Raw genomic sequence first — 25,797 nt, 5'->3', positions numbered from 1 at the left:
TTATCGAGCTCCCACAATAGTTATTGTCAAGTCGTCAATAGAATGCAATTCTTTTGGACTTGAGCAATCAGCAGCATTGCTGGAATTTCTTCGGAAGACAAATGCAGGCTGCTTAGGAGATGGAAGAGATACCTCACCACTCAACATGAACACAATGGATGACATGGCTGGCCGGTCCTTTGAATCTTCTTGCACGCACAACAGTCCAACTTGAATGCATCTCAAAACTTCATCATGCTTATATGATTGTTGCGATGAATCCACAATATCTAAGGCTATTCCTTCTTTCCACACATGCCAAACCTATAGTTCAAACTATCATCTTAGAAAGGGGGATGAATAACAAGTAATAAAGGGTATATCGTAAGCAAAATTTGTGACTTACATGTCCTATCAGGTTCATGGAGTAATTCTCCTCATAAGAACCATTGTTTCTCTTGCCACTAACAATCTCCAATAGTATAATCCCAAAACTAAACACATCCGATTTCGTAGAGAATCTCCCAAACACTGCATACTCTGGTGACATATAGCCACTGCATATGAACAAAAGAAAATGTTACAGCAAATGATTATGAATGTGACAATTTGGTGATTTATTTCATAAATGTGCAAGTGTAAGTAGGGTTCTTACTATGTTCCAACAACTTTCTTTGTGTTATCCTGAAGTTGGTCCCCATGGAATATTCTTGCCATGCCGAAATCTGAAATTTTTGGGGTCATCTCATCATCTAGAAGAATATTACTGGTTTTTAGATCCCTATGAATAATCCTTAATCTCGAGTCTTGGTGAAGATACAAAAGCCCACGAGAAACCCCATTGATAATTTCAAAACGCCTTCCCCAATCTAAGAAGGACCTTCTTGTGTTATCTGTATCAAGAGAATTGAACTTGTGTAAATGTTTAGGAACATGTAGATACCAAGCTCCAAAAACAAGTGAAAATTTCCTTTAGAAATAGAAATACCAAAAAGAAATGAGTCCAAGCTTTTGTTCGGCATATATTCGGGGACTAGCATCCTTTCTCCTCCCTTTATACAACAACCTAAAAGCTTCACAAGATTCCTGTGTTGAAGTCCTGCTATCAGTTCAACTTCATTTTTGAATTCACCAATCCCTTGTCCTGAGCTGCTAGACAGCCTTTTACAGCAACCTTCTGTCCATTTGGTAACTCACCCTGAAATATAATTCAATACTAAAATTAAGCTTTCATAGTCATCACTTTTGAGGAGCATCAATACCGTTAATAACATAGTAGGATAGTAAAGAAAGCCATCAGACCCTCAAGAAACCGAAAAAAAGGTAACTTCTGCTGTTTAGGACATCTAAATTTGGGCTCACCTTATAAACACCACCAAAACCACCTTCGCCAAGTTTATTAACATCAGAGAAATTATCTGTGGCTGCTACTAGTGTGTTCAGATCGAAAAATTGCAATTCCGGGTGTCTCTTGCTTTCCTCAAGTTCATCCACATCCACAAAGACTTGCCATCACAAAAACATTAATACATAATTAGATAAAGAAAAAATTAACTTATTTCTGTATCATTTTATCCTCTCTGTCATAACTGCATTAACAAAATGACTATGAAACAGAACATGTTCAAGTGAAGTGTTTTAATATGATTTACAAGCCAGAAAGGTGTTATCACCTTTGGGATATTTAAAACAGTTCATCATTTCAGAGCAGATGAGTGCTTTTCATACCTTTTGTCTTCCCTTTTTTCTTAAGCAACCAACAGGCAAGCACATTTATTAGTACTAGGGCCAGCAGAGCAAACAGTATTGGGACAACAAGCATGCCCCTCCTGAAGAATCCTTGTGAGTTTGCGGCATTCTCAGCTACATGTAAGAGTGAGACTCAAGATTAGAAAAGCAGAACAAAGGGAACTTACATGGACACAAAACCTAGTCCAGTAAAGAGAACTCACAAAATCTTTGAAACTTTCGTTGGCAAAAAATATAGTACCTAACTCAATTTTATCCACACGAACATACAGATCTCGTCCGTCCTCTGTGTAAACCAAAATGTCCATCAAGTCATCATACCATGTCAAGCAATTAATAACCCCTTCAATCTTTTTGGTCATATATGCCGTGCATGAACAATTTCTTAGGCATTCCTGCTCGCACTCTTTGGTAGTCATACCTGTTTTCAACAATGCTGCTCTCGATGCGTCTGGATTTTTCACCCTTTCTACCTTCACAAACCCTTCTCCATTTCTGCACTTTGACACTTTGACTCTTTTACTCACACATCCATCTGACCCATCTCTCCCATTCCAACCATTTATAGATTTTGGTTCATACCCCGGTAGACACTCACACTCGAACAGATTACCACTGTCAAGGCTACATTTGCTGTTGGCACCACAATGTCCATACCAGTCACACCTGTATTTCGGTGAAGACCACAACTCCTTCCATTGATGGTCAGCATCACTCCATACCAAGTGCTGATGTAGCCCAGAAAACTTCAACTTCATTTTTGTAAGTTTATTGGTGTTATAAGAAAGGAAAAAAGAAATTTCCTCTGCATTTCGGATCGAATTAGGCCAAGGCTCTGTATCACCTCGCCAATACTTAGACAAACCTTTATAAATAAAAGACTGGGGTGTGAAAATGTGGCCCCAATTATGAAGCCTAAAGGTATAGTCCCCAGTTCCAGGGTCATCTAGTGACTTCCAAGATGTTAAAACCCATTCTAGCCCAGTTTTCCGATTCATCCCAACTTTCATACCAGGGATTAAAGTATCTGTAGGATAATCAAAACTTTGCCATACAAAGATTCCTTCTCTATCATTCTGGAACATAACTAAGTTTCCTGTATCCAAAAGCTGTACATATGCAGATAAGGTGCTGGTGTTTTTGACTGAAAGAGACGCATCTGCAGACCATATAGGACTGGTCTCCATTTTATAAGCATAAAGAACTAGCTCTCCATACCTGTTTATGGTGAAAACTCCAGAGGTATCATTGATGGGGTTGTCTCTGTTTGCGATCCACACCACTGTTTTCTCAGATACTTTAGATTGAGAATACCAAATCCCAACATAGCGGTTGCTAGAATTTCCAGGGCTGAAGAAACCCAACTCAAAGCTGCTTTCTTTGGACACCAGAAGTCCACCATCATCATCCTTCAGTTCTTCGTTCGATCTTAAGGTGTCCCTGGAAGTGCAAACTTGGAAGAGGAGGAAGAGAAGCAGAGATTTCAACAGCATTTTCAGGGCGTTTGCAATCTGGCTATGTGTCAATATAAAAAATGACCAGAGATCCTTTTTCATACGCCGTTTTTGTATGCGAGTCCAGTGGGATTCTCTGTTTTGAGCTCTTGTCGACAATTCTACTACTTCACTTTACACGCATTCATCTAATTCAACTGAAGCTTTAACTTGCGTCATCGATGGTGACATGAAATGATGATTTCTAGGTTCACAGAGAGAAACCATCCAACTTGTCCAAGATTCGACGCATGCTTTAAAGATTGTATCTGTCAACAAAAATAACATGTATATATATGTTGACACATACCCATACAAAAATATAAATATTTGTTAGTAACAAATATTATATTAAAGAAATCCATAATTAATAACACATACCCATACAAATCCATAATTAATGATGATTTTACTAACAACTAACAACATATATATATATATATATATATATATATATATTAAAGAAAAATAATATATTTTGACACATACCCACACCTCTTCTTCTTGGTCCCCACTCACAGAGCCACCATCCATGACATACACGTTTCATTAAAACTTTGAGCAAATTGAAGAAAAAAGAAGAGATTGAATTGCAGCTTCCAGGATTCTGATCTCATATTTTCAAACAAATATTTTGTATCCAATTTCCTATAGTCACCGAAGTCAAATGTGAATTTAACACTCTTTCTCCAACTAAGCTAAAAGATAGAATACACAATTCAAAATCAGAATTTTGGATTTAGTCAAAGGAGTTTGGGAAATTTAGCATGGGTTTGCTGAGAAGAAACTCCGTTTGGATAGCAGTTTTTGGATTTTGATGAGAGAGAGAGAGAGAGAGAGAGTTCAACAGCTTTTGGGTTTTGATGAGAGAAAAAGGAGAGGGAGAAAGAGTACAGAAAAAAAATTAAGCTTTTTGCCTTTTTTTTATTATTTTTAGGGGACGTAAACAACTAGTAGAATTGACCATGATTCATTGGGTGGTGATATCACGTGACAATGATACGTCTGGAGTTTTCACCATAAACAGGTATGGAGACCTAGTTCTTTATGCCTATAACATGGAGACCAGTCCTATATGATGTGGTTAATAGTTTGATGGTGATGGGGTTAATAGTCCTAATCGCTTTATGTTTTACATGATGTGACAAGTTTTAATTGGGTGGTGATATTATTATAAAATAAAAATTGTGAGCAAATTTGAATCGGTTCAAATTTGCTCACCACCAATAGTTTGATGGTGATACCACCACTCAATATAAAACTGTCATGTGTTATAAAACATAATTATAGTTAATCATGATGTTTTATTAAAAAGATAAATGTTAAGTATTAAATTAATTTTACATGACGTGGCAAGTTATAATTAGGTGGTGATATCACTATAAAATAAAAATTGTGAGCAAATTTGAATCGCTTTAGTTTAGGCTTCGGGTTGACCATGATTCATTTCCTTGTCTGCAAAATTAACCACGACTCGCTTCCATATTTCAGAACAAATAAAGAATTCATTTCCACGTCGTGAACATGTGGTGATCCATTATTTCAGTGAAGGCGTTTATAATCTTTGGAGCAACCAATGTGTGGAGAATTATAACAATCTCTGTACATTTGTCAAGCCAAACTTCGGCCAATCTTCCCTTTTTGAAGAGACTTTTGTTAGCCATAGACCAGCTGAAAGTTTCAGTAATGAAAAGTTTAGAAATAAGCATTTCACAGCAATGATTTCTTCTTATTACAAGAAATTTATCCCTACTAGGGTCAAAACGGATCCGGCTCCTCTAAAGTGAGCAAATAATGAATTTCAGAAAGTTCAAAAAATCTCCAACCTCAATGTAATCTAATGATTAGAAAGATATCCACTCAGTTAGCGTAAATATCAAATTCTTTTTTCCCTTTTTCTTTTCAAAAGAAATTATGCTTCACATTAACGTAAATTCTATGTTTTCTTTTAGAAAATAAACTGCAGTCATTGATCTCCTCTGATTAACTTTTATCTTTTGGCCTATTTTCACGAACTGCATCCAACCCTAGAAAAGAGAGTGAATGAATGTTGAACCTACTTTCTTATCACTCTCACTACGATCTGTGCTTTGCATCCCTACTTTTTTTTATATTTTTTTTTATATTTTTTTATCGATGATGGGTTTCTAATTCCCATGTATAATTGTTGGTTTTGGGGAAAAATTCGATCCCTAATTTATATTTTTGTGTATCATCTGTTGGCTGCATGCAAGAGTCTTAATGTGTGGAGTATGAAGGTTTGAGAAGACAATTGCAATTGTTATTTAGTTTTTATTCACCCATGACCATGGATCTCCCTTGTTTTTCTGTTTTGAGATGATGCATAGATTCAGAAACTCAGGGAGCAAAAGATGAAGATTGAATTGGCCAAAAAATAAAAATTATTTAAATAAGTTTTTTTTTATCAAATTAAATAAGATTAACGTAAAAAACAAAATTTCTTCCAAAAAAAAGTCAAAAAAGAAATCTAAGTAGCTATTAGATTACGTACATTGAGGTTGGAGATTTTATGAACTTCACGTAACTTCACGACTTACTCACTTTAGAGAAGCCGGATCCGGTCAAAACTGTCTTGCACCGGATAAAATGATACCAAACTTTCAAAAGTGATTAAAATGATATCTAAATTTTTAGAAACAAATCTACTTGTACCCAACTTTCAAAAGTGATCAAAATGACATCTAAAGTTTTAAAAACAAATCAACTTAATATCTCGGTTGTTTAAGAATGAGAGAAAGTGAGAGAATTCTATGTATCATTATTGAGAATAGGAGCCCTATATATAGGGATTACAAAGTACATGTGCTAATGTTATAAGGAAAACTATCTGAATAGGACTAGGAATTCTAGAACATTTTCTCCTATTACAATCATGGAACTAATCCTAGTTTGATTAGGCACACATAAGTCGATTTCCTTCAACACTCCCCCTTGTGCCGCTTAAACTTGTTTGTGACGCTTCATCCGTTGTCTCGTTAAAAACCTTGCTCGAGTGAAAAACCCTGTGGAACAAAAACAAACTCGAGGAGGAGAAAAAGAGTACAACACGTCCTTCACTCTTCGAGAACGAACATGTAGATATCATAACTCCCCCTGATGTCGATATCTTCCCCTGATTGCTACAATCGTAGGAGTTCGGATAACTTTTTCAATCCGATGCTCTTCACATGTTTCTCGAAGGTGGATTTAGGTAACGACTTAGTGAATAAGTCTGCTATATTATCCTTTGATCGGATTTGATTCACTTCCATCTTTAAAAGTGATTGTTGTTGCTGATTGTAGAAGAAATTAGGCGATATATGCTTGGTGTTGTCACCTTTGATGAAACCTAGCTTCATTTGCTCAATACAAGCTACATTATCCTCATAAATGCATGTAGGTTCATCCGTGGTAGACTTCAAACCACAGCTTTCTCGAATATGTCTAATTATATACCTTAGCCATATACATTCATGCACGGCTTCATGTAGGGCAATAATCTCTGCATAATTTGAGGAAGTAGCAACAAGGGTCTGTTTTGTAGACCTCCAAGATATCGCAGTGCTTCCCATGGTAAAGATATAACCCATTTGGGAGCGACCTTTGTGAGGGTTAGAGAGGCACCCTGCATCAGCAAAACCTATCAAAACATCACCATCATTTTGATGTAAGAGAAGTGGGTGAGGCCGGCCACCCTTAGTGGTGGCGGCGGCGCTGGCGGCAATATGGCCGGCTATGGTGTTATGGTGGACGGCGGCGCCATGCCTAATGGGGTATGATCCCATTCTTCCGTCATTCCTCTTCTCTCTATAGGGATAAAATAGGCCCATATCAATCGTACCTCTTAGGTATCGAAAGATTGTTTTTACACCAATCCAATAGCAGCTTGTTGGCGTAGAGCTATGTCAAGCTAACAAGTTCACTGCGAATGAGATGCCATGTCTTGTGCATTGAGCTAAGTACAATAATGCGCCTATTGCACTTAAATAGGGAACTTCGGCCTAATTCTTCATCCTCATCCTTTGGACGAAACGGATCTTTTCTGGGCTCAAGACTATAGCCAATCATGAGAGTACTCATAAACTTTGCTTTATCTTCATTAAAGCTCCTTAGAATTTTCTAAGTATATGCAGAATGATGGATCAAAATCCCCATCACTATGGTGCTCGAGTTCTAAACCGAGACAAAACCGTGTTTTCCCCAGGTCTTTCATCTCGAATTCGGATTTCAAATATTTAGCTGTTTCCTTTAACTCATCTAGAGTTCCAATTAGGTTCATGTCATCGACATAAACTGCTACGATTGTAAATCCGGAACTGGTTCTTTTAATGAACACGCATGGGCATATTTCATTATTAATAATATCCCTTCCCAATCAAGTAGTCATTTAGACGATTATACCACATTTGTCCGGATTGTTTTAATCCATATAGTGAGCATTCTAATCTTATTGAAAACGCACTCCGTAGTTTTGAGCCACTTGACTTGGGTAATTGAAGTCCATTTGGAACCTTCATATATATCTCGGAATCTAGATCCCCATAGAGATATGTTGTAACCACATCCATAAGCTGCATGTCAAGTTTTTCGGAAGCTACCAAACTAACAAAGTAGCAGAACATTATAATGTCCATTACGGGAGAATATGTCTCCTCATTGTTGATTCCAGGGCGTTGTGAGAAACCTTACGCCACACGAGGCGGGCTTTATATCTAACCACCTCATTTTTCTCATTATGTTTTCTAACAAAGACCCATTTATGGCCAACAGGTTTTACATCTGGGGGTGTCTGTGTTATAGGCCCAAATACCTGTCTCTTTGCTAGCAAATCTAATTCAACCTGGATCTCATCTTTCCATTTAGACCAATCCGCTCTTCGTTGACATTCTTCGACAGAGCGAGATTCGATATCATCATATTCTATAATTCCTTTTGCAACATGATATGCAAATGCATCATCATTAGCCATAGAATTTCTATCCATCATCTCATGTACACTAGTGTAATTCATAGAGATCTCCCTATTCTCTGGGATTGGTTCTGACATTGGAGCGTCTCCAAATGATGTCTCTTGGACATAACCGTAATCCGGAATATACATAACCATAATCCGGAATATTCTCATGAGATGGTTTATTTACATCGATGATTAATAGATTATTTTGTGCCAAACTCGCTTTCTTTCTTGGGCGATAATCCATCGAACCTATGGGCCTCCCGCGCTTCCTGGCGAGAGCCGTGGGCCTAGCCACAACGTCACCAAGGGAGGGGACGTTGGCGCCATTCTCAGGTACTTTTGAGATGGCGTCATGTCCTCTAATTTTAGGGACATCAAGCCTTGCAGGCACGTTTGCAGCAGGTATGTGTGATCTCGTCACTTTAGCGATATTAGAAAACGCATCAGGCATCGATTTTGCTAAGTTCTGAAGATCGAAAAATTCTCCGCACTTCAATTTCGGATAGTGCGGTTCGGGGATCAAGATGAGACAGAGTGAGGACAGACCACGACAATTCCTGTCGTTCCTTTTGAACATTTATGTTCTTATCTCCCCCTAACGAAGGGAATATTGTCTCATCAAAGTGACAATCCGCAAATCTAGCCTTAAAAAGATCGCTTGTCAAGGGTTCTAATTAGCGGACAATGGTTGGAGAATCATATCCAACATAAATGCCTAATCGTCTTTGAGGACCCATTTTGGTGCGCTGTGGCGGCGCAATTGGCACATAAACTGCACACCCAAATATGCGTAAGTGTGAGACATCAGGCTCATACCCAGTCACCATTTGGGACACAGAAAAGGGTTGAGTGGTAGTACGCCTCAGACGAATAAGCACAGCTGCATGCAATATTGCATAGCCCGAAGCAGAAATAGGGAGATTGGTGCGCATAGCCAATGCTCTAGCAACCATTTGTAGTCGTTTAATGGCGGCTTCTACGAGACCATTTTGGGTGTGAACATGAGAAACAAATTGTTCAACTTCAATCACAATGGACATGCAATATTCATCAAAAGTTTTTGATATAAACTCCCCAGCATTGCCTAATCTTATAGACTTAATAGGATGATCAGGATGGTGAGCCCTTAACTTAATAATTTGTGCTATGTGTTTAGCAAATGTAGCATTTCTTGTGGACAATAGCATGACATGTGACTAGCGTGACGATACATCCACCAACACCATAAAATATCTAAATGGTCCGCAAGGTGGTTGAATAGGTCCAGAAATATCACCTTGAATTCTTTGTAAGAATGGTATATTTTCTTTAGTGTCCTTTGTATAGGATGGTCTCGATCCTAATTTTGCTAAAGAGCAAGCTTTGCAGAACGAATGATAGGCTTTAGAAACAATCAATGAGGATTTTGGTTGAGCCATGAAGTCACAATTGACTTTAGAAGTAGGATTTGGAAACATGCGAGCATAGGTGGCGTCAAAGCCACCCATAGGCCGCAGGGGGATGGCGGCGTCGGCCTATGAAGGCCGGTTTTGGGGGTAAACGGCACTGTGAGGCGCGGGGGCTCCTTCAGGGTCCAAAATTAGATTTTTACTTCTTTTCGTTCTGAAAAATGGATATCCGTGTGAAGTCTTTAATATATGGATCATCATATCACGACCTGGATGTCCCAAACGGTCATGCCAAAGCCTATATGTGTCGGAATCCCATAAATCATCTCTCATAACATGATTGGATTTAATGACTCAAATGGTGGTGGCATACAACCCACTAGATCGACACATAAGTTTCTTTAAGACTCTTTTATGTCCGTAGTCATTAAAGGTGATGTAAAGAAACTCTTGTCCATTCTCACAATGTGTTTCCACATGAAAACCATTGGCTCTTATATCTTTGAAGCTCAATAGGGTTCTTCCTGCCCTAGGAGTATAAAGAGCTTCGGTGACATTTAAAGTTGTGCCATTTGGCAACATAAATTGGGCCGGTCCTCTACCATGAATCAATTGAGATGATCCAGCCATCATAATACAGAAGATCGAGTAGGCGTCATCCATAGGAATAATTTCCTATTTCGAAGAATAGTATGTGTAGTTGCATTATCCACGAGGCATTCTAGCTCTCCGGGAAACATACTGAAAAATAATAAAGTTCGAAATTAAAATATATCCAAGACATTGAATAAAGTAAATCGAGACTTTATTAATAATAGCCAATGATTACATCAAAGTTTTGTGACCAAAATCTAATTCAATAAAAAAAATCAAACTTTAGACAAATTGTAATCACTCAATCCGTTGGGTAACTCCAATTAAATATGACTAGGAAAGTGAGAAGAGATGTCGGTGGAGCGAGGCTCACTTAAGTACCACTAATCTCAAACTACTTTCCTAGACATCATACTTAATTAGATGAGCCTAGTGAGAAAGAGTTAATCCAATAAGTCATTTTATTGATTAAGGCATAATTGCCATTACATAATTCTTGGAAATATAAAAGACTATACTAATAAAATCTGCGATATTTTGTCTATCGCCAGATTTAAAGTCTTCCATAGCTCGATATCTTGATCACCATTGATCAGGTACTCCATAAAATACCATGAAGAGGATGCTCTCTTGATTGAGATGTATTGACACAATACATATGGTCCCTAGGACCAATGGAGTTGGAATAGTGCTACCTTGACCAAAAGTGGCGCCATGGTGTTCTTTTGTGATTTTCCACAATCATGCATCAATGATCTGATGCAGAGAGCTTCCGAACAATATTTCATAATTCTTTCAAAGTTTAGAGAAGGGTATATTATTCCATCGTGCTTCTAAGTTCGGAAAATCGTGAACGTTTTAGTAACGTTCACGAGGCGCAACCCAAAGGTTCTTAGCGGTATCCTCATTCATGTACTCAAACTGGAGGGCCATCTCCATGTGGCGCTTCATCAGGGTAAATGCCCTGGAATTATCTATCTCAGTTTGAGAGCCTTGAGTGGTTCCTTTAGGACAAGACTCCTGGATTGTAGGCAATAAATAAAGGGCAATTAGGTGGAGCTTAACATTATCAGCCCACATGAAAATATCCCGTGCCCATAGAATCTAATGGAGTAAAATCGAGCTCATTCAAGTCTGACATCCTGGAAAGGAAAGCAAGAATGTATCAAGTTTCGGAGTCAATGCTTCCAGGAAAACTAATATAAGATTTCTGAGACTTAATGCTACCAAGAAATCGATTTCCAAGAATTTTTAGATTAGACCGAAACAATGATGTTTATATGGTCATAAATCGATGCTTACGGACGCTCTTAGTCCGAAACTTACGAACACTCTTAGTCCGTAATATTTCGATGCTCACAAACACCCTTAGTTCGTGTTTTACGAGCGCTCTTAGTTCGTATAGCATGAATCCCACGATTTCGCTTTTTATAGAATCGAACCCACGTTATAAGAAACATGGGATGTAGAAGAAGGAGGTTGCAAGTCCCCGAGAAAAAGAAAGGAGGAATTTAAATTTCAAAAGCAGGAACTTTAATTTAAAACTTACTCGTTGAAATTCGGAGCAGATTTGCTTCTGAACAGCTCTCACTTTGATTGATGTGGTGGTCTCAAAACGACTCCAAAAAGGCTGAAATTCTGAAGTCAGATAGAAGAGATAGAGACGAACAACTTTGATGAAGGAATGATTTTTATCTGAGGTCCCAATCAAGACGTTTCGAGGCGTGCAAGCAGGATGATTTGTACAGGAACGAGCGTCCTGCTGTGCTGCAGGGGCAGCAGTCGTGCGGCAATGCTGCAGGGCAGTAGTGGCACACGGGTGCGTAAAGACTGTAGGGGCAGCGTACAGCACAGGGGCGCTCAGGCGGGCAGCAGCGGCTAGGCTAACTCGGGTTAGGTGCAACGGTGGAAAAGGTGATGTTGAATAGAATTTCTGTATTTGGATTTTTGGTTTTTGTGGTTAGAACTCGTGCTGATAACGTGTTTAAGAACGAGAGAAATTGAGAGAATTTGATGAGAGAATTGTATGTATCATTATTGAGAATAGGAGCCCTATATATAGGGATTACAAAATACATGTTCTAATATTACAAGGAAAACTATTCCGAATAGGATTAGGAATTCTAGAACATTCTCTCCTATTACAATCATGGAACAAATCCTAGTTTGATTAGGCACACATAAGTTGATTTCCTTCAACATTGGTTTATTATTTGTAACTTACTTTGTTAAAATTGATCACTTGTGGTGAGGTGTTTTTTGAGGTTATAATAATATTTTAAACAAAGACTACTATTTTTCAATTATTTTATATTCTATTTTGTTGATTCTCTTTTTCTATCTCTACCTCTCTCTCCCCTCCTATTTTTCTTTGTTTCTTTAGAAGGTGGGAAACATCCCAACTGTATTTATTTCTAAGATCGATGGTGGTATCCCTGTGGGTTAGTTCACCTTTAACACTGCAATCTTCTAGCCATCCAGCTCATTCTAATATGGATTGGGTCCTTGACATGATGGATAAGTTTAACACACATCAAATGGAGCTATTCGTTGTGCTTCTCTGGGTAATTTGGAAGGAACGAAACAATGTGGTTTGGCAGGATGGTGTGTTTCAGAGCTGGAGCATAATGTGTTGGGCAGTGCGTTGGCTGGAGGATTACTAGAAAGTTGACAAGGCTACTCGACAGAAAGAGAAGAGACAGAAAGTTTATTGGAGGTTCCCACCCAGTGGACATCTCAAAAATCAATATAGATGGAGCTTTTTAGGTTGATAGAGGAAAGGGTGGAATTGGTGTGGTGGTTAGGGATGAGCAGGTGACTTGCTTGGCAGCCCTAGTGCAACTTTTCTCTCATGCAGACTCTGCATTACAGATGGAGGTTGAGGCACTGAGAGCAGGGCTTATCATTGCTATTCATCAAGGTTGGACTGATGTGCATGTAGAGTGTGATTGCTTGGTGCTTGCAGCAGCCACTGCATGTTCACCTGAAGATTTGTCAGAGATTGATCGCATTGTGGAGGATTGTAAGGCTTACATTCAAACTTTCAATTACTTTGAATTGCAACATATTTTCAGAGAAGCAAATAGTGTAGCCAATAAGTTAGCGCATTTTGCTAGTTATTCTTATGTTGATGAGTATTGGGTTGACAAGAGTCCTCCTATTATTTAGGATGTTCTTGTAGAGGATATTGCTAAAGCTTTGAATGTAATCTGGAGTGAAGGTCTAATGTCCCCTCCGAGGTCTATTGTTTCTACTCATTTGAATAATAATACTTGGCGGTTTATCCCCTATCTTCCCCTTAAAAAAAAAAATAATAAAATAAAATAAAATAAAAAAAATCAATGGTGGAATTGAAATTGAATGGAATATTTTAATTCTATAGAAAAAGAAGATTGGGTTATAGATGGTCGATGGCCCTCTGACCACAAATAACTTCAATTGCTGGGCTTTATTTTGCATCCGTGCATCTCTATATTCAATTTCAGATTCTAATTCTGCAAAAACTCACATATTGCAGAAGAATGAGAACAAAAAAAGAGAAATAGAAAGAATTAGAGGATAATATTGTCATTTCTAACTAAAAATTAACGGAGATGTGACGGAAAATGGACGTATGTATGAAATTGATCAATTTTTATAAGTTTAGGTACCTCTTTGATCACTTTTGAAAGTTGAGTATCATTTTGTCCGGTGTAAGAAAATTTTTACCCTAGTGGTGATAAAAACCTATATTGTCACTGTATACATGTATAATTGTTAGTTTGTAATCCTCTTGTACAGCCAAATATCTTGGTTGCTGGGTTGAGTTCAAGAGCGCTTTGGTGTGGCTAACAAAATACAGAGGCATAGCAGGAACTTAGAGGGAAAAGTCAGACAAAAATACTCTAGGGGTGTGTACGAACTATGAAGTAATTAGGCATGGGTAAACAAAATTTCTCACTCCACAGTCTTAACCAAAATAGTAAGAATATTAAAATATCTCTGTTAGCCTTTGTCAAACCCCAACAGCAATCGCAACGGAGTGCGAATACACCAGAAAGGGTCGTGTGCATAAGCCTCTTTTCGATTACTTTCTTGAATTAATGCTGTTGTCTGAGTGTAACACAATATAAAGAAAAATGGTGTAAATTAGGGATAAAAAAGAGTTTGCCTCATTATCGAGCTCCCACAATCGTTATTGTTAAGTCGTTAATAGAAAGCAATTCTTTTGAATCAGCAGCACTGCTGGAATTTCTTCTGAAGACAAATGCAGGCTGCTTAGGAGATGGAAGAGATGCCTCACCACTCAACATGAACACAACGGATGACATGGCTGGTCGGTCCTTGGAATCTTCTTGCACGCACAACAGTCCAATTTGAATGCATCTCAAGACTTCATCATGCTTATATGATTGTAGCGATGAATCCACAATATCTAAGGCTATTCCTTCTTTCCACACATGCCAAACCTATAGTTCAAACTATCATCTGAGAAAGGGGGGTGAATAAGAAGGTAACAATTAAAGGGTATATCGGAAGCAAATTCTGTTACTTACATGTCCTATCAGGTTCATGGAGTAATTCTCCTCATAAGAACCATTGTTTCGCTTGCCACTAACAATCTCCAATAGTACAATCCCAAAACTGAACACATCCGATTTCGTAGAGAATCTCCCAAACACTGCATACTCTGGTGACATGTAGCCACTGCATATGAACAAAAGAAAATGTTACAGCCAATGATTATGAATGTGACAATTTGGTGATTTATTTCATAAATGTGCTAGTGTAAGTAGGGTTCTTACTATGTTCCAACAACTTTCTTTGTGTTATCCTGAAGTTGGTCCCCATGGAAAATTCTTGCCATGCCGAAATCTGAGATTTTTGGGGTCATCTCATCATCTAGAAGAATATTGCTGGTTTTTAGATCCCTATGAATAATCCTTAATCTCGAGTCTTGGTGAAGATACAAAAGCCCACGAGCAACCCCATTGAGAATCTCAAAACGCCTTCCCCAATCTAAGAAGGACCTTCTTGTGTCATCTGTATCAAATGAATTGAACTAGTGTAAATGTTTAGGAACATGTAGATACAAAGCTCCAAAAACAAGTGAAAATTTCCTCTAGAAAATAGAAATACCAAAAAGAAATGAGTCCAAGCTTTTGTTCGGCATATATTCTAGGACTAGCATCCTTTCTCCTCCCTTTATACAACAACCTAAAAGCTTCACAAGATTCCTGTGTTGAAGTCCTGCTATCAGTTCAACTTCATTTTTGAATTCACCAATCCCTTGTCCTGAGCTGCTAGACAGCCTTTTTACAGCAACCTTCTGTCCATTTGGTAACTCACCCTGAAATATAATTCAATACTAAAATTAAGCTTTCATAGTCATCACTTTTGAGGAGCATCAATACCATTAATAACATAGTAGGATAATAAAGAAAGCCATAAGACCCTCAAGAAACTGAAAAAAGGTAACTTCTGCTGTTTAGGACATCTAAATTTTGGGCTCACCTTATAAACACCACCAAAACCACCTTCGCCAAGTTTATTAACATCAGAGAAATTATCTGTGGCTGCTACTAGTGTGTTCAGATCGAAAAATTGCAATTCCGGGTATCTCTTGCTTTCCTCAAGTTCATCCACCTCCACAAAGACTTGCCATCACAAAAACATTAATAAATAATTAGATAAAGAAAAAATAACTTATTTCTGTATCGTTTCATCCTCTCTGTTCTAACTGCATTAACAAAATGACTACGAAACAGAACATGTTCAAGTGAAGTGTTTTGATATGATGTACAAGCCAGAAAGGTGTTATCACCCTTGGGATATTTTTTCAGAGCAGATGAGTGCTTCTCATACCTTTTGTCTTCCCTTTTTTCTTAAGCAACCAACAGGCAAGCACATTTATTAGTACCAGGGCCAGCAGAGCAAACAGTATTGGAACAACAAGCATGCCCCTCCTGAAGAATCCTTGTGAGTTTGCGGCATTCTCAGCTACATGTAAGAGGGAGACTCGAGATCAGAAAAGTGGAACAAAGGGAACTTACATGGACACAAAACCTAGTCCAGTAAAGAGAACTCGATCACAAAATATTTGAAACTTTCGTTGGCAAAAAATATAGTACCTAACTCAATTTTATCCACACGAACATACAGATCTCGTCTGGCCTCTGTGTAAACCAAAATGTCCATCAAGTCATCATACCATGTCAAGCAATCAACAACCCCTGCAATCTTTTTGGTCATATATGCCGTGCAAGAACAATTTCTTAGGCACTCCTGCTCGCACTCTTTGGTACTCATACCTCTTTTCAACAATGCTGCTCTCGATGCGTCTGGATCTTTCACCCTTTCCACCTTCACAAACCCTTCTCCATTTCTACACTTTGACACTTTGACTCGTTTACTCACACATCCATCTGACCCATTTCTCCCATTCCAACCATTTATGGATTTTGGTTCATACCCCGGTAGACACTCACACTCGAACAGATTACCACTGTCAAGGCTACATTTGCTGTTGGCACCACAATGTCCATACCAGTCACACCGGTATTTCGGTGTAGACAACAACTCCTTCCATTGATCGTCACCATCATTCCATTCTAAGTGCTGATGTAGCCCAGAAAACTTCAACTTCATTATTGTAAGTTTGTTGGTGTTATAAGTAAGGAAAAAAGACATTTCCTCTGCATTTCGGACCGAATTAGGCCAAGGCTCTGTATCACCTCGCCAATACTTGGTCAAACCTTTATAAATAAAATACTGTGGTGTGACAGTGTGGCTCCAATTATGAAGCCTAAAGGTATAGTCCCCAGTTCCAGGGTCATCTTGTGACTTCCAAGATGTTAAAACCCATTCTAACCCAGTTTTCCAATTCATCCCAACTTTCATACCAGGGATTAAAGTATCTGTAGGAAAATCGAAACTTTGCCATACAAAGATTCTGTCTCTGTCATTCTGGAACATAACTAAGTTTCCTGTATCCAAAAGCTGTACATATGCAGATAAGGTGCTGGTGTTTTTGACTGAAAGAGACACATCTGCAGACCATATAGGACTGGTCTCCATGTTATAAGCATAAAGAACTAAGTTTCCATACCTGTTTATGGTGAAAACTCCAGAGGTATCATGGATGGGGTTGTCTCTGTTTGCGATCCACACCACTGTTTTTTCAGATACTTTAGATTGAGAATACCAAATCCCAACATAGCGGTTGCTAGAATTTCCAGGGCTGAAGAAACCCAACTCAAAGCTGCTTTCTTTGGACACCAGAAGTCCACCATCATCATCCTTCAGTTCTTCGTTCGATCTCAAGGTGTCCCTGGAAGTGCAAACTTGGAAGAGGAGGAAGAGAAGCAGAGATTTCAACAGCATTTTCAGGGCTATGTGTGAATATAAAAAAATGACCAAGAGGGCCTTTTTCATACGCCATTTTTGTTGTGGGGTCGGGTGGGATTCTCTCTATTTGAATTTTGGGCTGTTGTCGACAATTCTACTACTTTACACGCATTCATCTAATTCAACTGAACCTTTAACTTGTGTCATCGATGGTGATTTGAAATGATGATTTTTAGGTTGACATAGAGAAACCATCCAATTTGTCCAAGATTCGACCCATGCTTTAAAGATTGTATCTGCCAAGAATCGTAGATAGACTTTTTTTATTTTTTTTTTATTTTTTTTGGTCAATGAAAGCATTCATTAAAAACTAGGGTGTCACTCGGTCGGTTCGAATCGGTTGGTATTACCAACTTCAAAACCAAAGCTTTCGGTTTCAAAATTGAGCTACCAATTACCAACCAAAATTTTCGATTTTTATTCATATCTACCAAATTTGGTATTTCAGTTTTCGGTATTACCAACTTTAAAACAACTAATTCTTTGTAATATAAATTAGAATGAACAGAATTAGGTTTTTCAATTTTATAACCGTAAACTTCATATTCATCTACTAATCATTGCTTCCTTTTGTATATATGACATCAAATTTTATCTATTTTCAATAAAACTAGGTTATTTAACCATCTTGGACTAGGTTACTCAAAATACAATGTAGTATATTGAGTAATGTTCATACTATTATGAAAACTTTTATGTTTATTTCTTAATATACATGTATGTGTATTGAAAACCATAGTATATAAAGCTAATATTTAGACAATAGGTAGATTTGGTATTTACCAAAACCAAACCAACTTTTTCGATAATTTTTTATTTCGATTTTATCGATCTCGGTTACCAAAAAGTCGGTTTACCAAACCTAAAATATCGGTTGGTATTTGGGGTTTGGTAATTACCAAACCAAGTGGCAACCCTATTAAAAACCAAAGGGAAGAGCCCAATGGAAAGAGCCCAAACAAGGCTCAATTACAAGTAATACTAACAGGGAAAATTACTGCTCAACCCAAATCCACATAGATAGGGCAAAAGAGAGTAACCCTAAAAATTAAGAAAAACATCATCTTCTACTATACAACAGCTGCCGCTCAAGGCAAAAGATACACTTGAATTATAATAAAGAAATGAGTTTCTCAAGCTTATAATCCATGAGAAAACCCATACTTAATTCCATCACACGTGTTGATTCAATGGGCCGTGAAAACATGTTGGATTTGGCTTCTCTGCTAGAACTATAATTTGCTCAAAAAAAAAAAACTGCAAGGGATGAACTTGAAGTGACTTCGTGATGATTCTTGAAGTGGCATCATCTTGCCCTTAAATCTATATCTGACGGCTGTGAGTAAAATCTAAGCACATTATAGCATAATTATTCTAGCAGAGAAGCCGAGTCCAACCATGTTACGTAGAAAAATGGTGGAGGCTCCATAGGAATCATTGTTTATTTTTTTTTGATGATATAGGATTCTTTGTTTATTCTAATGTTTAGGTGAGCCTTGCGTAGGATAATATATTTTACACAATTCTTTAATGACGTTATGAGTGATAAACCTTAGTTTTTGAAAGTCAAATGGCAGAGTAACTACGACTATGAGAATATTTTAATCCGGGGGAAGAGATCACCTGTCTCCAAATATAGTGTCCCATTCTGTCACTTCCATACTTTGTTAACACCTATGCTCATTCCTTACTACTAATCTACCTTTAATTCTGTTAACTTTACTAACAATATATATATATATATATACAGATCCTATTTAGAGCGGAGTTCCGCTTTGAAATTACGGAGTGAACTTCTAGTTTTGGGTTACTTTTAGGTCGCATATCCACATCTCGACCGTTTAGTTTTTAGGTACTAGTATATAGATCATCTCTGCAAATTTTCAGCCAAATTGATGATCGTTAAGGTATCTAACTCGCTTAAACCAATCGACGAACTGAATCTGTCCAACTTGATCCGTACTAGCTTTAAGGCAGTTATCAATGCCTTAGCGATCATCAATTTGGCTGAAAATTTACATAGATGATCTATACACTAGTACCTAAAAACTGAATGGTCGAGATGTGGATATGTGACTGAAAAGCGACCCAAAACTCGAAGTTTACACTTTAATTTCAAAGTGAAACTCTGCTCTGGATAGAATCTATATATATATATATATATATATATATATATATATATTAAAGAAAAATAATATATTTTGACATATACCCATACCTCTTCTTCTTGGTCCCACACACAAAGCCGCCATCCATGACATACATATTTCATTAAAACTTTATATATATATATATATATATATATATATATTAAAGAAAAATAATATATATATTATTTTTTTTGGTAAGTAAAAGTTTAGGTAAGAGGGAGACTTCCCTACACTACCAGAGCCAGGACAAACCTACGACCTCAACCCAACAAGACTTACAAAACTGGCCAGTGTCCCAGCCCAACCCACTAGTATGGAATTATGCAGGATATTTTCTAGATTGCCCACCAAATGAGAGATTGTTGGTAGCGGGGATCGAACTTGTGTGAGTTTACACCTCAAGTCCGCCCTTACCAACTGAACCAACTCTCATTAGGTGAAAAATAGTATATTTTGACACATACCCATACCCCTTCTTCTTGGTCCCCACACACAAAGCCGACATCCATGACATACATGTTTCATTAAAACTTTATATATATATGGCCCTTTCACTAAGAGATCCATTTTTTTGGTCTTTTATAAGGATGTGGCATTATACCAACTTTTCGATCATATTTTCACATCTTAACCGTTCAGTTTTTAGGTCCTAATGTATAGATCACTTCTGCATATTTTTAGCCAATTTGATGATCGTTAAGGCATCCAAAACTGCAATTTACCATTTAAAACACGAACGGTTCCTGTTAGATAGATTTGGTCCGTTCGTGTAAATTGCGGTTTTGGATGCCTTAACGATCACCAATTTGGCTGAAATTTGCAGAAGTGATCTATACATTAGGACCTAAAAACTGAACGGCTAAAATGTGAAAATATGATATAAAAGTTGGTCTAATGTCTATCCCTATAAAAGACTAAAAAAAGGAATCTCTTAGTGAAACCCTTTATATACATATATATTATATTAAAGAAAAATAATATATTTTGACACATACTCATACCTCTTCTTCTTGGTCCCCACACACAGAGCCACCATCCATGACATACATGTTTCATTAAAACTTTGAACAAATTGAAGAAAAAAGAAGAGATTGAATTGCAGCTTCCAAGATTCTAATCTCATATTTTCAAAGCAAGTATTTTGTATCCAATTTCCTATAGACACTGAAATCAAATGTTAATTTAACACTCTCTCAAACTAAGCTAAAAGATAGAATACACAATTCAAAATCAAAATTTTGGATTTAGTCAAAGGAGTATGGGAAATTTAGCATGGGTTTGCTGAGAAGAAACTCCATTTGGATAGCAGTTTCAGGATTTTGATGAGAGAGAGAGAGAGAGAGAGAGTTCAACAGCTTTTGGGTTTTGATGAGGAAGAAGGGGAGAGAGAGAAAGAGTTCACGAAAAAAATTAGGCTTGTTGCCTTTTTTTACATTATTTTTGGGGGACGTAAACAGCGTTATGTTGCCGTTACTAAATAAATATGTGGCGGAATATGATTGGTCGGACAGGTTTTGGATAGGAAAATTGGGGATGGATGATCTTCACCCCTCAAAACAAAAGGAAAGGAAAAATAACTACACAATAATCTGTACAAGTCTCTTGCGTAATACAAATCCAACTTTAAAAAAAAAAAAAATGGTATGGATTTTGTTGACCAAGAATTGAAATATTCATTTAATTTCAAAGTCAAAACGGCACATACAATAAATTCTTATATGCTTGTATCATAAATCAGTGGTGAAGTAGATAACATAAAAGAAATTATGTAAATTAAGAATAAACAAGAGCTCCATATCATTATGATGTTCACTTGGTCACCGTTGATCATTAATTTCATGATCACCTCCTATTAGATTTAAACTCAAAAATTGAGATTAAATGAAAGTGTTTTAAAATATTTTAATTTCAACCACTGAATTTAATTCAAATGGTAGGTGACTGAAATTTTTGGTGGTTAGGTGAACACTACTTCATATAATTATCGAGCTTCCATGTTAGTTATTGTCAAACTATTACTAGAATATGATTCATTTGGAATGAAGGGATCATCAACAATGCTGGAACTTGTTCTGAAGACAAATGCAGGCTGCTTAGGAGATGGAAGAGATGTTTCACCACTCAACATGAACACGACGGCTGACATGGCTGGTCGGTCCTTCAAATCTTCTTGCACGCACAAAAGCCCCACTTGAATGCATCTCAAGACTTCATCAAGCTGATAAATCTCTAGTGATGAATCCACAATTTCCAAGACTCTGTCTTCTACCCAAAGTTGCCATACCTGTTGTTCAAAGTTTTGGTAAAGGTGCCAATATGTAATCCAAATCAAGGAAACATTATAAGCAAACTTTGTGTTACTTACATGTCCTATCAAGTTTATGGAATAATGCATCTCAGAACAACCATTGTTTCTCTTGCCACTAATAATCTCCAATAGTATGATCCCAAAACTAAACACATCCGATTTCGTAGAAAATCTCCCAAATACTGCATATTCCGGTGACATGTACCCACTGGATATGAACAAAATGACAGATTACAATCTTTAACCAAAGACAAGTAAATGAATATGAAAGTGACAGTTTGCTAATTAAATCGATTAATGTACGAGTGCTAGTATGATTCTTACTATGTTCCGACAACTCTGTTTGTCTTTTCCAGGAGTTGGTCCCCTTGAAATATTCTTGCCATGCCGAAATCAGAAATTTTTGGGTCTAACTCGGCATCTAGAAGGACATTACCGGGTTTTAGATCCCTATGGATAACCCTCAATCTTGAGTCCCGATGAAGATATAGAACCCCACGAGCAACCCCATTGATAATTTCAAAACGCTTTTCCCAATTTAAGAGTGACCTCCTTGTGTTATCTACATCAAGGGAAATGGATCTTATATCGATGGATATATTGGTTAGAGGCTACTTATTTTAGTCAAGGCATAAACAACTCAAAGTTTTCTTAATAACATACCCAAAACTCAAAAAGAAACGGTTCTTCTTAATAACATACCAAAAAGAAAGGAGTCCAAGCTTTTGTTCGGCATGTATTCCAGAACCAATATCCTTTCTTCTCCCTTTATACAGCAGCCTAAAAGTTTCACAAGATTCCTGTGCTGAAGTCTGGCTATTAGTGCAACTTCGTTTTTGAATTCTTCGATTCCCTGTCCTGAAGTTCTAGACAATCTTTTTATAGCAACTTTTTGTTCGTTTGGTAATTCGCCCTGAAGTTATGGTTCAATATTCATATAGAGCTTTCACAGATAAAACTTTTGAGGGTAGCTACACTAAGAAACAAAAAGCTACCTGGATATGGGCTTAATTACCTTATAAACACTGCCAAAACCACCTTGGCCAAGTTTATTGGCATCAGAGAAGTTATCTGTGGCTGCTATCAGTGTGTTAAGATCGAAAAATTGCAATTCTGGGTGTCTCTTAGTTTCCTCAAGTTCCTCCGCATCCAGATAGTCTTTGCCATCATAAATTAAAAAAAAAAAATTAAAAAAAAATGAGAAACATGAAAAATTATTCTCTCAATCATTTGACCTTCACTATTAAAACTACATTAGCAAAATGACTATAAAATCAGATCAGATATTTTGTTTACGGGGTTTAAGGTAACTAAAACAGTTCATCATTTCGTAATAGATTAGTTCTTCTCATACCTCTTGTCTTCCTCTTTTTCTTAAGCAACCACAAGGAAAGTATAATGATTAGTAGTAGTGCCACCAGAGCAGTTAGTACTGGAATAAGGACCTTGCCACTCCTGAAGAAACCTTGTGAGTTTCTGGCCTCAGCTGCATATAAGAGTGGGACAAAAATTAGACAGGCTTACAAAGAGAACCTACATACATGAACACCAAAACCAGTTATGTAAACTAGACAGATTCTTCTAATTCTCAAAATTAGTAATTGAAATTTCCATTGGCAAACAAAGTAGTACCTAATGAGATTTTATCCACACGAACATATAGATCTCGTCCGACCCCTGTGTAAACTAACATGTCCATCAAGTCATCATACCATGTCAAGCAACTGGCAACCCTTTCCAGTGTAATGCTCATATACGCTGTGCAAGAACAATTTTTCAAGCACTCCTGCTCACACTCTTTGGCACTCATACTTGTTCTCAACCTTGCTACATTCGATGTGTCTGGATCTTTTACCCTTGCCACCTTCACAAACCCTTCTCCATTCCTACACTTGGACACTCTTACTCGTTTACTCACACATCCGTCTGTTCCATCTCTCCGATTCCAACCATCTACAGATTTTGGCTCATACCCTGGAATACACTCACACTCAAATAAATTAATATTGTCAGGCCTACATCTGCTGTTGGCACCACAATGTCCATACCAGTCACAAGGGTATTTCGGCGAAGACCACATTTCCACCCACTGATGGTCAGCATCATTCCATGTTAGGTGCTGAAGTAACCCGGAATCCTTCATCCTTACTATTGAAATAGCATTGCTCATATAAGGCAGGGTATTATACATTTCGTTGGCATTACTAACAAAATTAGGCCATGGCCCTGCATCCATTCGCCAATGCTTAGTGAAACCCTTGTAGACAAAATATTGGGGAGTAGCATTGTGATTCGGATCGACCCTAAAGGCATAGTCCCCCTTCCCAGGGTCATCTTGTGACTTCCAAGATGTTAAATGCCAATCTAGACCTTTTTTCCAATTCAACCCAGATTTCATACCTGGGATTAGAGTATCTGTAGGATAATCAAAACTTTGCCATAAAATCAAGCTTCCATTTTTACCATCCCGGAACAGAACTAAGTTTCCAGTATCTAAAAGCTGGACATATCTATATAAGGTGTCTGTGTTTTGGACCGACTGTGATACATTTGTAGACCATACAGGAATGCTCTCCATGTTATAAGCATAAAGAGCTAATTCCCCATACCTGTTCATTGTGAGAACTCCAGATGTATCATTGATGGGGTTGTCTCTGTTTGCAATCCACACCACTGTTTTTGCAGATATTTTAGATTGAGAATACCATATACCAACGTACCGGTGGCTAGAATCGCCGGGGCTGAAGAAACCCAACTCAAAGTTGTTTTCTTTGGACACCAAAACTTCACCATCAACATCCTTCAGTTGTTGTTCATTCCATCTGATGGTGTCCCTGCAAGTGCAAAATTGGAAGAGGAGAAAGAGAAGCAAAGATTTCAATAACATTTTCGGCGTATGAAATCCAATAAAATAGTGGGATTTTATATTACACTTTCAGTGTCTCTGTTGTTGACAATTCTACTAGCAGTTTACGCGCATGCTGAACTCTGAAGTCTGAAGTCTTGTAGTCTGGGCTTCAGGTTGACCATGAGTCATGACTCATTTCCTTGTCCACATTTCAGGACACCTTCCACATCGGAGGTGGCGGCTAGATCGGAAGACGTGGCGCAAGGAAAGCCACACAATTACTCAAAGCGGGGGCAATGACAATTTCGAAATCTGGCTGGTTGTCAAAAAATCATTAATAGTCGATCTGCTACCAACAATCTCTTATTTTGTAAGCAATCTAGAAAATATCCTACATAATTCTATACCAATGGGCTGGGCTGAGACAGTAGCCAGTTTCGTAAGTTCTGTTGGGTTGAGGTTGTAGATTTGCTCTAGCCCTGGTAGTGTAGGGAAGCCTCCCTCTTACCTAAACTTTTTGTACCAAAAAAAAAAAAAAAAATTCATTAATAGTCACTTAATTTTGACTTATTCAACACCTAATTCATTGATTTTTCAAAAATATTGTCGTTAAATATCCTGTTAAAACCCGTTAAAATTGAAAGTATATTTGTCTAAACACTAAATAATACATTTCTAACTTAGAAGAAAATAATGACGCAATTTTTTTTGTTTTCAAATTAAAGTTCAAATAAAAAAAAATTTAAAATTATTAGAAAATTGAAAAAAGATAAAATCCTCCTCATAATCAAACATTGCCCGGAACCAGTCAAGTCCAAAGCCATTATTAATCTGAAAGCTTCCAAGAGGGACTTTCGAACTGGCTAAGCGCCGAGACCTAACACTTCTTAACTGAGACCGGTTCTCCAAAGACTTGTCCTACTAGCCATCTTCTTCCCTGATCAG

At 37.5% G+C, this 25,797-nt stretch overlaps 3 protein-coding genes and 1 pseudogene across 9 annotated transcripts; all 4 read right to left on the bottom strand.

The window, feature by feature from the left end:
* On the bottom strand, positions 1 to 2,143 carry LOC112192284 (annotated as a pseudogene).
* Positions 2,144 to 2,740: 597 nt separating this feature from the next.
* LOC121052384 (G-type lectin S-receptor-like serine/threonine-protein kinase At4g27290) lies at positions 2,741 to 3,292 on the bottom strand. Its single transcript, XM_040517250.1, has 2 exons — positions 2,947 to 3,292; positions 2,741 to 2,837 (listed from the first exon to the last, which is right to left on the bottom strand). The coding sequence occupies exons 1-2, from the start codon at positions 3,282 to 3,284 to the stop codon at positions 2,816 to 2,818; spliced, it is 360 nt and encodes a 119-aa protein (XP_040373184.1). The 5' UTR covers positions 3,285 to 3,292; the 3' UTR covers positions 2,741 to 2,815.
* Positions 3,293 to 14,205: 10,913 nt separating this feature from the next.
* Positions 14,206 to 17,617, bottom strand: LOC112192285 (putative receptor-like protein kinase At4g00960). 3 transcript variants are annotated; one of them, XM_024331941.2, is made up of 8 exons: positions 17,248 to 17,586; positions 16,271 to 17,138; positions 16,005 to 16,139; positions 15,654 to 15,796; positions 15,279 to 15,489; positions 14,945 to 15,182; positions 14,696 to 14,846; positions 14,206 to 14,608 (listed from the first exon to the last, which is right to left on the bottom strand). In XM_024331941.2, the coding sequence occupies exons 2-8, from the start codon at positions 17,112 to 17,114 to the stop codon at positions 14,315 to 14,317; spliced, it is 2,016 nt and encodes a 671-aa protein (XP_024187709.1). In that variant the 5' UTR covers positions 17,115 to 17,138; positions 17,248 to 17,586; the 3' UTR covers positions 14,206 to 14,314. The 3 variants fall into 3 exon arrangements, with proteins under 3 accessions (XP_024187709.1, XP_040373183.1, XP_024187708.2); XM_040517249.1 differs by having other exon boundaries at positions 16,271 to 17,613; XM_024331940.2 differs by having other exon boundaries at positions 14,493 to 14,627; positions 16,271 to 17,617.
* A 3,813-nt stretch (positions 17,618 to 21,430) lies between these two features.
* Positions 21,431 to 25,158, bottom strand: LOC112192287 (G-type lectin S-receptor-like serine/threonine-protein kinase RKS1). 5 transcript variants are annotated; one of them, XM_040516844.1, is made up of 9 exons: positions 24,936 to 25,158; positions 24,725 to 24,838; positions 23,637 to 24,613; positions 23,359 to 23,490; positions 23,020 to 23,162; positions 22,707 to 22,917; positions 22,329 to 22,566; positions 22,062 to 22,212; positions 21,431 to 21,980 (listed from the first exon to the last, which is right to left on the bottom strand). In XM_040516844.1, exons 3-9 carry the CDS (start codon positions 24,580 to 24,582, stop codon positions 21,678 to 21,680), a joined length of 2,124 nt encoding a protein of 707 aa, XP_040372778.1. In that variant the 5' UTR covers positions 24,583 to 24,613; positions 24,725 to 24,838; positions 24,936 to 25,158; the 3' UTR covers positions 21,431 to 21,677. The 5 variants fall into 5 exon arrangements, with proteins under 5 accessions (XP_040372778.1, XP_024187715.1, XP_040372777.1 ...); XM_024331947.2 differs by having other exon boundaries at positions 23,637 to 24,838; XM_040516843.1 differs by lacking the exon at positions 24,936 to 25,158 and having other exon boundaries at positions 24,725 to 24,927.
* Between the last annotated feature and the right edge of the window lie 639 nt (positions 25,159 to 25,797).

This window comes from Rosa chinensis, chromosome 3, assembly GCF_002994745.2.
Source record: "Rosa chinensis cultivar Old Blush chromosome 3, RchiOBHm-V2, whole genome shotgun sequence".
Taxonomy (NCBI): Eukaryota; Viridiplantae; Streptophyta; class Magnoliopsida; order Rosales; family Rosaceae; genus Rosa; species Rosa chinensis.
The sequence above is the reverse complement of the archived record's forward strand: the minus strand, read 5'-3'. Positions and strand labels throughout refer to the sequence as shown.